The sequence below is a fragment of the Stegostoma tigrinum genome, chromosome 4 (assembly GCF_030684315.1).
Source record: "Stegostoma tigrinum isolate sSteTig4 chromosome 4, sSteTig4.hap1, whole genome shotgun sequence".
NCBI classification, from domain to species: domain Eukaryota; kingdom Metazoa; phylum Chordata; class Chondrichthyes; order Orectolobiformes; family Stegostomatidae; genus Stegostoma; species Stegostoma tigrinum.
The window spans coordinates 115,116,248-115,128,412 of record NC_081357.1 but is presented as its reverse complement, the minus strand read 5'-3'; the positions used below and the strand labels follow the sequence as shown (position 1 = coordinate 115,128,412).

At 41.7% G+C, this 12,165-nt stretch overlaps 1 protein-coding gene across 3 annotated transcripts in view; it reads right to left on the bottom strand.

Moving 5' to 3' along the window:
• LOC125452475 (arf-GAP with SH3 domain, ANK repeat and PH domain-containing protein 2) overlaps nt 1–12,165 on the bottom strand; it is a 162,134-nt gene that overhangs the window by 55,034 nt on the left and 94,935 nt on the right. For all 3 annotated transcript variants that reach the window (XM_059645606.1, XM_059645605.1, XM_059645607.1), the window contains one exon: nt 874–960. In XM_059645606.1, coding sequence (XP_059501589.1) covers nt 874–960 — 87 coding nt within the window. The remainder of the gene's footprint in view (nt 1–873; nt 961–12,165) is intronic.

Below are 12,165 nucleotides of genomic sequence, written 5' to 3'. Positions count from 1 at the left end.
TGGCACACCACTGGTGACATTTTTCCACCCTGAAAGTGCCCCCCTCTTCTCCCAGCTGTTTTTGATTACTTAAGTCAGTCTTTTATCCGTGCTAATACACTATTTCCAACATTAAACATCCTTGTCCAAAATGGGGGTGTAACCTTTGCACCATTAACAAATGAGCAGTAAAACAAATCAGCAGAACAAATATTAAATTTCTATCATATCCAAGTAAAGCATAGTTTTAGAGCTGTAATATGAACTAACATTATAATATGTGCCATTACATAGAAGGCAACATTCCCAATGAGTTTTTCACATCTTTTTCTCTAATGTCATTCCAATGTGAAAATCAACGGAGACTGAAATACCTAAGATGTTTGATGAATGCTTTAATAATGAATCACCTTGATGTCAGACTTTTGAAATACACTGTCAACCAAAGCCAATTCAAAATGGTCATTTTTCCATTTTACGTTCTTAATCAATCCTAACTGTTAGAAATCAAAACAATGTTGTAATTTCCAAAATATCTAACCTATACGGAGATACAGAAGGTACATTGGAACTTTTTGGCAACACAGAATTTTCCCAACAAATTGTCTGTTGTATCACAAATTTTGTAGACTTATTTTTTCACTCTCAAATAGTCAATATCATTCAATTCATTCTTATGGACATGGAGATATCTCTGACATCTGAATATTTTGAAAAAAATGTGACTGTAATTTAAGAACACCTAGATTTTAACATTGATTGTAAAACTAGGGAAGTTGTGTCTTGGATAAAAATACAGACACGTTTCTCTATACAAATTACACCAAAGTAACAAATAACTTGAACAAAGGGATGCATGGACATATATGTTTCAGCATAAAATTAATTGCTCACCTCTTTTTGTTCTACTTGTAGCCCTGCTTTTAATACATCTCGAAGTTGAACTAGCTGTTTTCTTTCCTCATCCTGTACTTGTTTTATCTGGAAATAAAAAGCTATGTGGTCATATTTCACATTGGAAGAATAATTCTTCGAGACACAAGGAGCAGATTTATAAGAATAAATTGAAGCATGTGGTCTTTTTGATAATTACAGATTAATTAAGAATAATTAACAAAATCATATGCTTACAAAAGATTACTAGAATTTAATTAAAGGAATGATAAAAGCAAAATGTATCCACTTATTTAAAAAAAAATTCATGCCTTGTTAGTTCCCAGTCTGAGCCAACTCACTAAGGAAAGAGATACTCGGAGCCCAACTCATCCTCAAAGAGATCAGTGCAACAACATCAAACTAAACACTGTAACTTGCATTTTCTTTTGTGTTTACCTCTTCATTCAATTATTAATTTAGAATCACTCCCACTAAATTTCAGTTATCTCAACTATTTTACGTCTTTAAATGCTAGTTGTGTTTATATTCTCAGGTGCTTTAGGCTAAAATCTCTAGCATTATTACTGATATTACTAGGTTTCAGGAACTAGACATGAAATGTATTTTGTTTCAAAACGTGGTGACTGAAGAGAAGGTCAAGTGCTGCTTACAAGGACTAACCCAAATGCTCTGGAGTAGAAGCCATTCTAACTTCTTTGCTGAAGGCCCTTGCAATGACATTCAGAATTAATCAGTTGATGTGCAAACCAGATTTTTTTTTAAAAAAGTCATTCATGGGATGTCATTGGCTAGGCTAGCATTCACTCATGGAATGTAGACATCAATGGCTGGACCAACATTTATTGCCCATCCGTATTGCTCAAGATGGTGGCAATCCGCTTTCTTGAACCACTGCAGTACATTTAGTGTTGATAGGCTGACATGCCATTAAGGAGTATGACCCAAAAACATAGAAGGAACGGCAAAATATTTCCAAGTCAAGATGGTACAGACTTGGATGGGAATGTATGGTTGTGGTTGTGGAAGTTCAGGCACATCAGGTCCAAGACATCCCTGCAAGAATTTCTCACGTTACTGTTCATGGCCCAACCATCTTCAGCTGCATCATCATGGATCTTCCCTCCAGCAGTATGTCAGAACACTAGCTCATGAATGTATAATGTTCAGCACCATTTACGATTCCTCAGATTCTGAAGCAGTCCATGTTCAAATGCAAAAAGACTTGGGCAGTATCCAGGCATGGGATGAAAACTGACAAGTAACAACTGCGCCATACAAGGGTTATCTCTGATAAAACATAATCAAACCACCATCCCTTGACATTCAATGATACCATTACTCAATCTCCCCAACAATGCGTTCTCAGCCCCCTACTGTGCTCCCTGTACACCCACGATAGTGTAGCCAAATTCTGAGCAAATGCCATCTACAAGTGTCTGATGCCACCACCATGGTAGGAAGGATATCAAACAACGATGAGTCAGAACAAAGAGATAGAGGGGTTGGTGACGTGGTGTGATGATAACGGCTTCACTATGTTGGCAAAACTAAAGAACTGATCATTGACTTCAGAAAGAAAGGAAGAGAACATGTCCTCATCTTCATCAATGGAGCAGAGGTTGAGAGGGTTGACAGCATGAAGTGATGATTACTGACAATGAGTCCTGGAGCTCTGGCGTAGATGCGACGGTCAAGGCAGCACAACACCTCTTCTTCCTCAGATGGGTCCGGAATTGTGGCATGTCCACAAGGACCCTCACCAACTTTTACAGATGCACCACAGAAAGCATATTGTCTAGGTGCATAATGGCCCAGTGTGGCAGCTGTTCTGGTTGTGTTCACAGCTCAGGCCATCGTGGAAGCCAACCTCCCATCCATGGATTCCATTTATACCTTTTGTTGCCATGGAAACGCTACCAAAGACACATCCCACCCCAGTAACACTCTTCTACAACATCTTCTGCCAGGCAGAAGATACAGAACTTGAACACAAACTAACATGTTCAACAACAGTTTCTTCCATGCCATTACTAGGCTGATTAATGGACTCTAACTTCAAATAACGTTGATCTTGTTAATGTTGTTCATGCCTTGCGCTGTCCAAATATTTTTCACCCTGTGGTCTGTATGTCCTTGCTTACTATGATCTGCCTGTAATGCTCAAAAACAAAGCTTTTCCCTGTACTTAGGTACATATGATAACAAATTAAATCAATCAATCCTTCCACCACTGACACTTAACAGAAGTGCATATCATCTGCTAGATGCTCTGGAAATATACTCCTGCACCTTCACCACAGCTCTTCACACAACTCATTCCAAACTAACAAACAGTTCAATCTATAAGGATAAGGGAAACAGGTACATGGAAACATCACCACCTACAAGTTCCCCTCCAAGCCACTCACCGTCCTGACTTGGAAATATACCCCAGTACCTTCACTGTCGCTGGGTCAAAATCCTAGCATTCCTTCCTTAACGGCATTGTAGATCTACCGACAGCACACGGACTGCTGTGTTTCAAGAAGGCAGCTCATCAGAAACTTCTCAAAGCCAAATAGGACAAGGCAATAAATGTTGGGTGAGCCAGGGGCACACATGTCCCGTAAGCGAATTTTAAAAATTCGCTACAATCCCCAGAAGCTTTTCTCAAGACACACCAGAGGAGCTGGATACTCCCATTCTCCCCTGCCTATGAGCCAAAGTTTGCAGCAGTTCAAGCCAAGGATGGCGAGCCAGATTTGGGCCCTTTAGCCCCAAAAAGCACCAAGAATTGCCTGCCCATGTCTTGCAAGCCCACAGGCAAGCTCCCTGCACCTGGATGTGGGGACTACACCTAGACAGTAGTGGGAAGTGGGGTACCCCGGTCCACAACCCCTCCAGTCCTAAAACCACCCCACACCCACCATGGCACCTTCCCATGCAATAAAGGTGTAACACCTGCCCATTTACTTCCTCCGTCTTCACTGTCCAAGGTTCCAGGCACACTTGCCAGGTCAAGCCGCAATTTACCTACATTTCAATCAATCTAGTCAACTGTATTTGTTGCACACAATGTGCTCTTCTCTACACTGGGGAGATGAATCGCAGACTGGGCAACCACTCTGTGAAGCACCTATGTTCTGTACACAGAAGTTACCCCAAACTTTCAGTTATTTGTCATGTCAATACTCCACTATGCTCCTGGCCAACATTTTTGTCTTGAACCTACTGCAGTGCTCCAGCAAGGCTCAGCCCAAGCTGGAAGAACAGCATCTCATTTTCTAGTTGGGGACCATGCAGCATTGAAGACTCTATGTACAGATCAATAGTTATAGGGCCTAAACACCTTCATCCATGTCCGTTCCCATCCCCACACTCCAGGCCCTGATATCACATGGATTGCTCTCAGCACAGCCACCTATTTTCACCTACTTATCATCTCCGCTATCAGCTCTTCAGCTCTCCATCCTTTGTCTAAGTGTCTTCCTTTCCCTCTGGGTTCTGTCTCCACCCATCACTCCTTTACCCCTGCCCTATCCACATTTGGCTTTTCCTAGCTCCCTTCACAAGGAGGTGGTGTTAGCAATTCTGGAAGGTGTGAAAATAGATAAGACCCCTGGGCCAAATGGGATTTATCCTAGGATTCTCTGGGAAGCTGGGTGGATTGCAGAGCCTTTGGCTTTGATCTTTATGTCATCATTAACTTCAGGAATAGTGCCGGAAGACTCGAGGATAGCAAATGCTGTCTCCCTTGTTCAAGAGGGGGAGGAGGGGCAATCCTGGTAATTACAGACCAGCGAGCCTTACTTCAGTTGTGAGCAAAGTATTGGAAAGGATTATAAGAGATAGGATTTATAATCATCTAGAAAGGAACAATTTGATTAGGGATAGTTAACACGGTTTTGTGAAGGGTAGGTCGTGCGTCACAAACCTTATTGAGTTCTTTGAGAAGGTGACCAATCAGTTGGATGAGGGCAAAGTGGTTGATGTGGTGTATATGGGTTTTGGTAAAGCATTTGATAAGGTTCCGCACAGTAGGCTATTTCATAAAATATGGGTCATGGGATTGAGGGCGATTTAGCGGTTTGGGTCAAAAATTGACTAGTTGGAAGAAGACAGAGAGTGGAGGCTGATGGAAATGTTCATCCTGGAGTTCAGTTACTAGTGGCGTACCACATGGATCTGTTTTGGGGCCACTGCTGTTTGTCATTTTTATAAATGACCTGGATGAGGGTGAAGAAGGATGGGTTAGTAAATTTGCAGATGACACTAAGGTCGGTGGAGTTGTGAATAGTGCGGAAGAATGTTGCAGGCTACAGGAGGGACATAGATAAGCTGCAGAGATGGGCTGAGAGGTGGCAAATGGAGTTTAATGCGGAAAAGTGTGAGGTGATTCACTTTGGAAGGACTAACAGGAATACAGAGTACTGGGCTAATGGTAATATTATTGGTAGTGTGGACAAGCAGAGAGATCTTGGCGTCCATGCACAAAGATCCCTAAAAGGTGCTACCAAGGATGATAGAGTTGTTAAGGCGCTGTATGGTGTATTAGGTTTTATTGGTAGAGGGATTGAGTTTCAGAGCCATGAGGTCATGTTGCAGCTGTACAAAACTCTGGTGCGGCAGGGTATTGCATACAGTTCTGGTCGCCGCATTACAGGAAGGATGTGGAAGCATTGGAAATGGTACAGAGGAGATTTACCAGGATGTTGCCTGGTATGGAGGGAAGGTCTTATGAGGAAAGGCTGAGGGACTTGAGGCTGTTTTTGTTAGAGAGAAGGTTAAGAGGCGACTTCTTAGAGACATACAAAATGATCAGAGGATTAGATAGGGTGGACAGTGAGAGCCTTTTTCCTCAGATAGAGATGGCTAGCACGAGAGGACATAGCTTTAAATTGAGGCATTTTAGATATAGGACAGATGTCAGAGGTAGGTTCTTTACTCAGAGAATAGTAAGGGCGTGGAATGCCCTGCCTGGAATAGTAGTAAACTCGCCAAGTTTATGGGCATTTAAATGGTCATTGGATAAACATATGGATAATAATGGAACACTGCAGGTTAGATGGGCTTCAGTTTGGTTCACAGGTCGGTGCAACATCAAGGGCCAAGGGGCCTGTACTGCGCTGTAGTATTCTACGTTCTATGTTTTATCAGTTCTGAAGAAGGATCACTGGACCCAAAATACTAACTCTGCTTTCTCTCCACAGATGCTTCTCCAGCAATTTCTGTTTTTGTTTCAGATGTACGGCACCTGCAGTTCTTTGCTTCATTTATTATTCAGCAGAGATGGGTGTGGCATATAGGCCCCTTTTTTTTTCCCCGATTTCCGGCATCTGCAGTTCAAATTTCATTTGACCCTTGCAATAACAAGGGCTGCTTGACACACTACCAACATAATTTTAAGCAATTAAACAAATTTCCAAATCTAGCTCATTCAAAAAAAAAAAATCAGGCTTCAATTAAGAGTTCTCTGGCTTTGAATCTGGCGATGCACTGATCCGAGATGCTGTCCTGGACAAACCTCCTTGTCAATGACTTCATCCTCATAAGATTATTGTAATTCCACCATTTTGTCTGCATACAGAGTACCATCCCTCTTGTTGGGTCCAGGTGTAAAGAGCGAATCATACCTGAATGATGTGGCACACCTTTTCAGGAATTTACTGCAAAGCTACATTGAAGCTGAAGCATCAAAGCCTCTCTTTAATTATGTTTATGGTCTGTTCCACTATGGCTTCGGTGGGAGTGTGAACCTCAATGCATCTTTACTCTGCATTAGATGGAAGATTTTGTATTGGTACCAGCAGCTATGTTTGGAGGGACTATCATATCTCTCTCAGTAATCACATTATCCAAGGACCTTAGAAGAGAGCAGGTGCCTCAAAGTTATTTAGTATGCAAAATGGGAAGGTGGTGGCAATTATGGCAAAATCACTGAACTAATAATGCAGATCCCCATGCTAACATTCTGGGGACATGGGTTCAAATCCCATCACAACAGATGATAAAACTTAAATTCGATTATAAAGTTTTGCTGGCGGCAACCATATAACTACTGTCAATTGTTGTAAAACCCACCTCATTCACTAATGTCTTCAGCTGGTCTGGTCTTCTTGTGACTCCAGACCCGCTACATGTGGTTGACCCTTAATTGCCCTCCAATTATTAGGAGGGCAATTGATACTGGCTAGCCAGTGGTGCCCATGCTCCATGAATGAACAAGTAAGATCTGTTAGACTACCAGAATATTGCATTAGTGGTCACATATAACTTGAACATTGGGAGAATTGAAGCCTTTTTTGCTGATGAACTCTGCAGATTGATGATAAGACACCCTCAAAGCAATGTGGATACAGGGAAGCCAGTGATGGTACACAATCCCAATGCCTGTAGTAGCACTTAGACCACAATGACACCAGTTAAAGCAATCTTCACGTAAGATTTGTATGCAGATAATTTGTGGAGAATGTTAGAAAAACAACAAAATTTTATTGAGGGAACTCCACAGTCCTCTCATCCATCACAATGCTCTAACAGACTGCAGGTCTCCCAAGGAGGTCATTGTTATGCTTACATAAGCAGCTCGAATAAGCAAACATGACTATTGTAAGTGCCTCGAGTAGGGTCTTCAATTCCAGGAGTCTTACCTCTTTCTTTTCTTTGGGGTGGTGTCACATGCTCTACCCACTTGTGCACCATGAAAGCCATTGTGTGTTTTTATTACACAACTGACTTTCAATCTGAGATGGCAAGGTTCAAACTTTGTTTCAGCACGGTTGACTTGCAGGCTTCACTTGTGGCACACCAATTTCTCCGCCAATCATCACTTAACCATCGTGTACCATTTTGCATTGCTGTCTCAATTGCCCATCTGATTGTTTAGCCTCTCCCAATCATTGAGCCCCTTTTAAAAAACTATTAATATGCTCACAACTTCGAAAATTCCCATGCCTTAGTTGGCCTTGTACCATCCCTTATTGTGAACTGCTTCAATGTCCCCTTTCAGAGCTCCCAGTCCTCTCCCACTCACAGAGATCCCTTCTTATTATCTACAATTGTCCGTAGCACTTTCACCATTCCCTCAGATGTCTAATAAAAACAATGTCCAATCCCAGAACGGAGTTGTTTGCTTTTCCCAAGAATCCCTGGACTGTGGCAATAAGCTCTGACTATTATTGACCAAACTTCCAGGACAATCATGACCCAAACCTGGAATGGCATCTCCATAACTCCGATGGACCAAACTATAATCCCTGTGCTACTTGTACTTGGCCAGCTGGAGTGACTGGAGTCCAACTGCTTTACTGCAAGGACAGAGATCCCAGACTCTGTTAGGTCTAAGCACCTGACTACAGGCAATGCCTGCAGTATTATCAGTCAAGCTCTTTGATTGACCAGACCCCTTCACCCTACTTGTGCTCCTTCCCTTCTACATGGCCACTTTGCTTTAAATATACACAGCTTGTTTACCTCATTACATTAACTCTGATTTCTCTGAACAGATGCCGCCAGACCTGCTGGGTTTTTACAGCAATTTGTGTTTTGGTTTCAAAAATGAGTTGAGGCTTTAATGAGATGCAAATACATAGAAACTAAGTAGTTCCTACATAAAGGCAGGATTGAGACATCTTCATTTAGATTAGGGGAGAAAAATCAGAAACAAAATCCTCTAATTGAAAATAAGTGATAATGGGAACTGCAGATGCTGGAGAATCCAAGATAATAAAATGTGAGGCTGGATGAACACAGCAGGCCCAGCAGCATCTCAGGAGCACAAAAGCAGACGTTTCGGGTCTAGACCCTTCTGATTTTTGCATTCTCATCTATAATGCCATCTTTCTCATGATTGCTAATATCACACTAGGGAGGGGAAAATTCCATGCATTGATTTGAACCCCTTAACACAAAAGCATCTCAGTTCAACTAAAAACACACCACTTAATGAGCATAGCAACCCCCCAATAGCATTAATTTTCTAAAGTATTTGAAATTCTATCGACATGCTGTCTGAATATCTTTAAAAATTTCCCAAACCTGACAGACCATATCCTTGCTACTAAACTTAGTAACAAAAATGACATTGAATTCAACAGTGAACTTTACCTCCCAAATCAAAGAGGACAGTATATGGGTAAAAATCATACCCCAACTTTTGCAAACATATACATCGGAAGAAAGCATATTTAAAAAGTACCATAGGGCTTCCAATGTATTACAACAGACATTTAAATAATGAATAGATTACTTAGGCTCTGCAGAAATAGAAAAATTCATTATTATCTCCAATATCCATTTTGCCGTTGAACTTAGGGCTACAACACAACGAAAACAGGAGTACTAAATTAGCATAAGAAAACAACAGGCACAACCTTGCCACACTGAAACAAAAACTGACACACACTACACACAAAAAAGTCATCATCCTACACACATCCACTGTGGATGAGATAGTAGGAACTGCAGATGCTAGAGAGTCTGAGATAACAAGGTGTAGCGCTGGAAGAACACAGCAGGCCAAGAGGCATCAGAGGAGCAGGAAGGCTGACGTTTCGGGCCTAGACCCTTCTTCAGAAATTTCTAGGCCCGAAACGTCAGCCTTCCTGCTCCTCTGATGCTGCTTGGCCTGCTGTATTCATCCAGCTTTAAACCTTGTTATCCTACTGTGGATGAGTAGGGTTTTGGCTAATGAATTTTCATCACGTATTCATAAAGCCAGAACATTTCAACCAGCCAGGGCTATTCTTTTTATCGCATTAAAACAGCAAAGATAAGAAGAAAAATGATTTCTCAGGGGTTACAAGTCTAACTTTTTGAGTATAGGCTAACACCAAGACCAATGTTTCATTGTTAATTATAACATACTGCACAACAGTCCATTAAATAAAGTAGTTAACAATATTTTTGAAATGATAAAGGGAAATGCCAATTCACTGAGCTGATATAACAGTGGCCTTCAAAAGATGCAAATTCCTATAAGATTTATCAGTCAGAAGCAGTGAAGATGCACTCTAAGATAATAAGGTGTAGAGCTGGATGAATACAGTAGGCCAAGCAGCAGAGGAGCAGGAAAGCTGACATTTTGGGCCTAGCCCTTCTTCAGAAATTCAGAAACCCATTTCTGAAGAAGGGTGTAGGCCCGAATCATCAGCTTTCCTTCTCCTCTGATGGTGTTTGGCCTGCTGTGTTCATCCAGTTCTACACCTTGTTATCTCAGATTCTCCAGCATCTGCATTCCTATCTCTGAAGATGCACTTTACCCCACTTACAAACTCTCCTCTTCCCACATGAGCCCCAAATTTCAACCAGACTACCAGTCTTTCTTTTCAATTCCCTGACCTCTTAGTGTCTCTATATTCCCCCCTACAGAGTCTCTCCACTACCATTCCATGCTCAGGATCATGCGTTGTTACTCACTTTCCAGCTGCTCCTCCAATTCTGAGTTGCTTCTCTCCCAAGTGTGACGATTTATGAGATGTAGTTGACTCGATCAGCAAGAGCTGGAGAGAAACACCTCCCGAGTGGAGAAGCAGCTCCTCATGTATTCTAACATTTTCATGCAAGAGGACAATTTTTCTCTCATTGTTTAACTTGTGATTGAGTTTGCCCTGTCTTATTAGTGGATTGAGGGTGATTCCAGCTGCCACCTCCACATATTTGGAATTCTCAGCTTTTGATACAGTTGACCACATCATCCTACTCCAATACCTTCCAAATATTATCTAGCTGAGTGCTTCCAATCTTAGCTATTTTACTGCAACTAGAGAATCACCTAGCATGATTTACCAATCCACACTTGCATCATCACTTCTGATGTTCCCTCCAGGCCTATCCTCAAATTCTGTCCTCTCACTCCTCTACACATTTCTCCCCTATGACATTCTCCAAAAAGCACAGCTCCAGTTTCTCCATACACTAACAACGCCCATTTCCACCCTATGTCTCAAGACCCGCCCACCCCCGCTACAGACATATCCACATCCATTACTTGACTCCAATTCAGTGTCCATTACAAACTGGGTTTCCCACATGCTGAGTCCACCCCTCTCCCTGACTGCCATGAGGCTAAACCAGGCTGATGACCACAACATTGCTGTTATTTCTGAAACATTATGAACTTCAAACCACATAACTGAACTATCACTAAGGCTGCCTATTGCAGGTCTGTAAGATCACCTGACTTTGTTCCACTTTTGTTACCTCAAGTCTTGATCAGTCCAAATAATCTCTCGCCAGCCTTCCACGTTCTTTCTGAAACTTGGAAGTTATTTAAATGTTATTGCTAGCACCCTAACTTGCAGCAAGTCTTGTTTGCTTTTCAACCCAATCTCGTCATTCAAGTACTTTGGCCCCTGGATAGACAACACTTCCAGTTTAAAATTCTCATCCCTGATTTCAAATCCATGTCACTACTTTTTCTCAACTCCAAATTCCGCCAGTGACACCACACTCCAAGATATCACCTCTAACTCCAGCCTCTTGAATATCCTCAATCTTACTCCCCCACTATGGGCTGATGTACTTCGATCTTTGCCCTAATATCTCAGGCAGCCTTGTGTCTTATGTCACTTTATAACATGCTTGAAAAACACCTTGAGATCTTGTTAAAGGAACTAAGTAGCAAAAGGTTATTAATTCAGAGATTAGTAAATGCGACAGGTAGCCTCAAGCTCAAAACAGCTGGCCAAAGACAAAAAAAAAGCAATAAGATCCCATATAGTCTGAATAGCCATTTCTACCATAGACACCCACGTCTTCAATCGTCTTGATTCATCAATCCAGCACTGACTGTCAGGGGCTGTCTTTTCAGGGCCTGAGTGAACAGGCAGATGCAGAGCCAATCGTTCACAATGAACACACCGCCAGCTACCATGCAGCATAGGCTGCCACATTCAATCACAGTGATTGCAAGCCACTGCTGACCTAATGGGAGGCATGCTACAATGTTAGAGTGCAATGCTGTACAGTGGCATAATAGGTCACTGTCATTATAATCACCTATTACAACATTATCCCCACCCAAGCAAATACAAGTTTTAGTGGTGGGCTGCTCTGTAACTAACCTCTTACCAACATAATAGTACCCTTTAATTTTAGATTTCAATTTTCAGTCCCTTGCAAAAGGTTATTGATGCATTGAGAGGTCTTTTGAGGATATCCAACTTTCCACTTCTTTAATTTTAATGATCACTATACCAGCACTCCAAATCCATACTCGAAGATGTGCTCATGAGCTTAATTGAGAGAACTGAGTACAATCAAGATGTTTTCATTTGAATGCTGTTAAAAACTTTAAGCAGAAACTGCAGA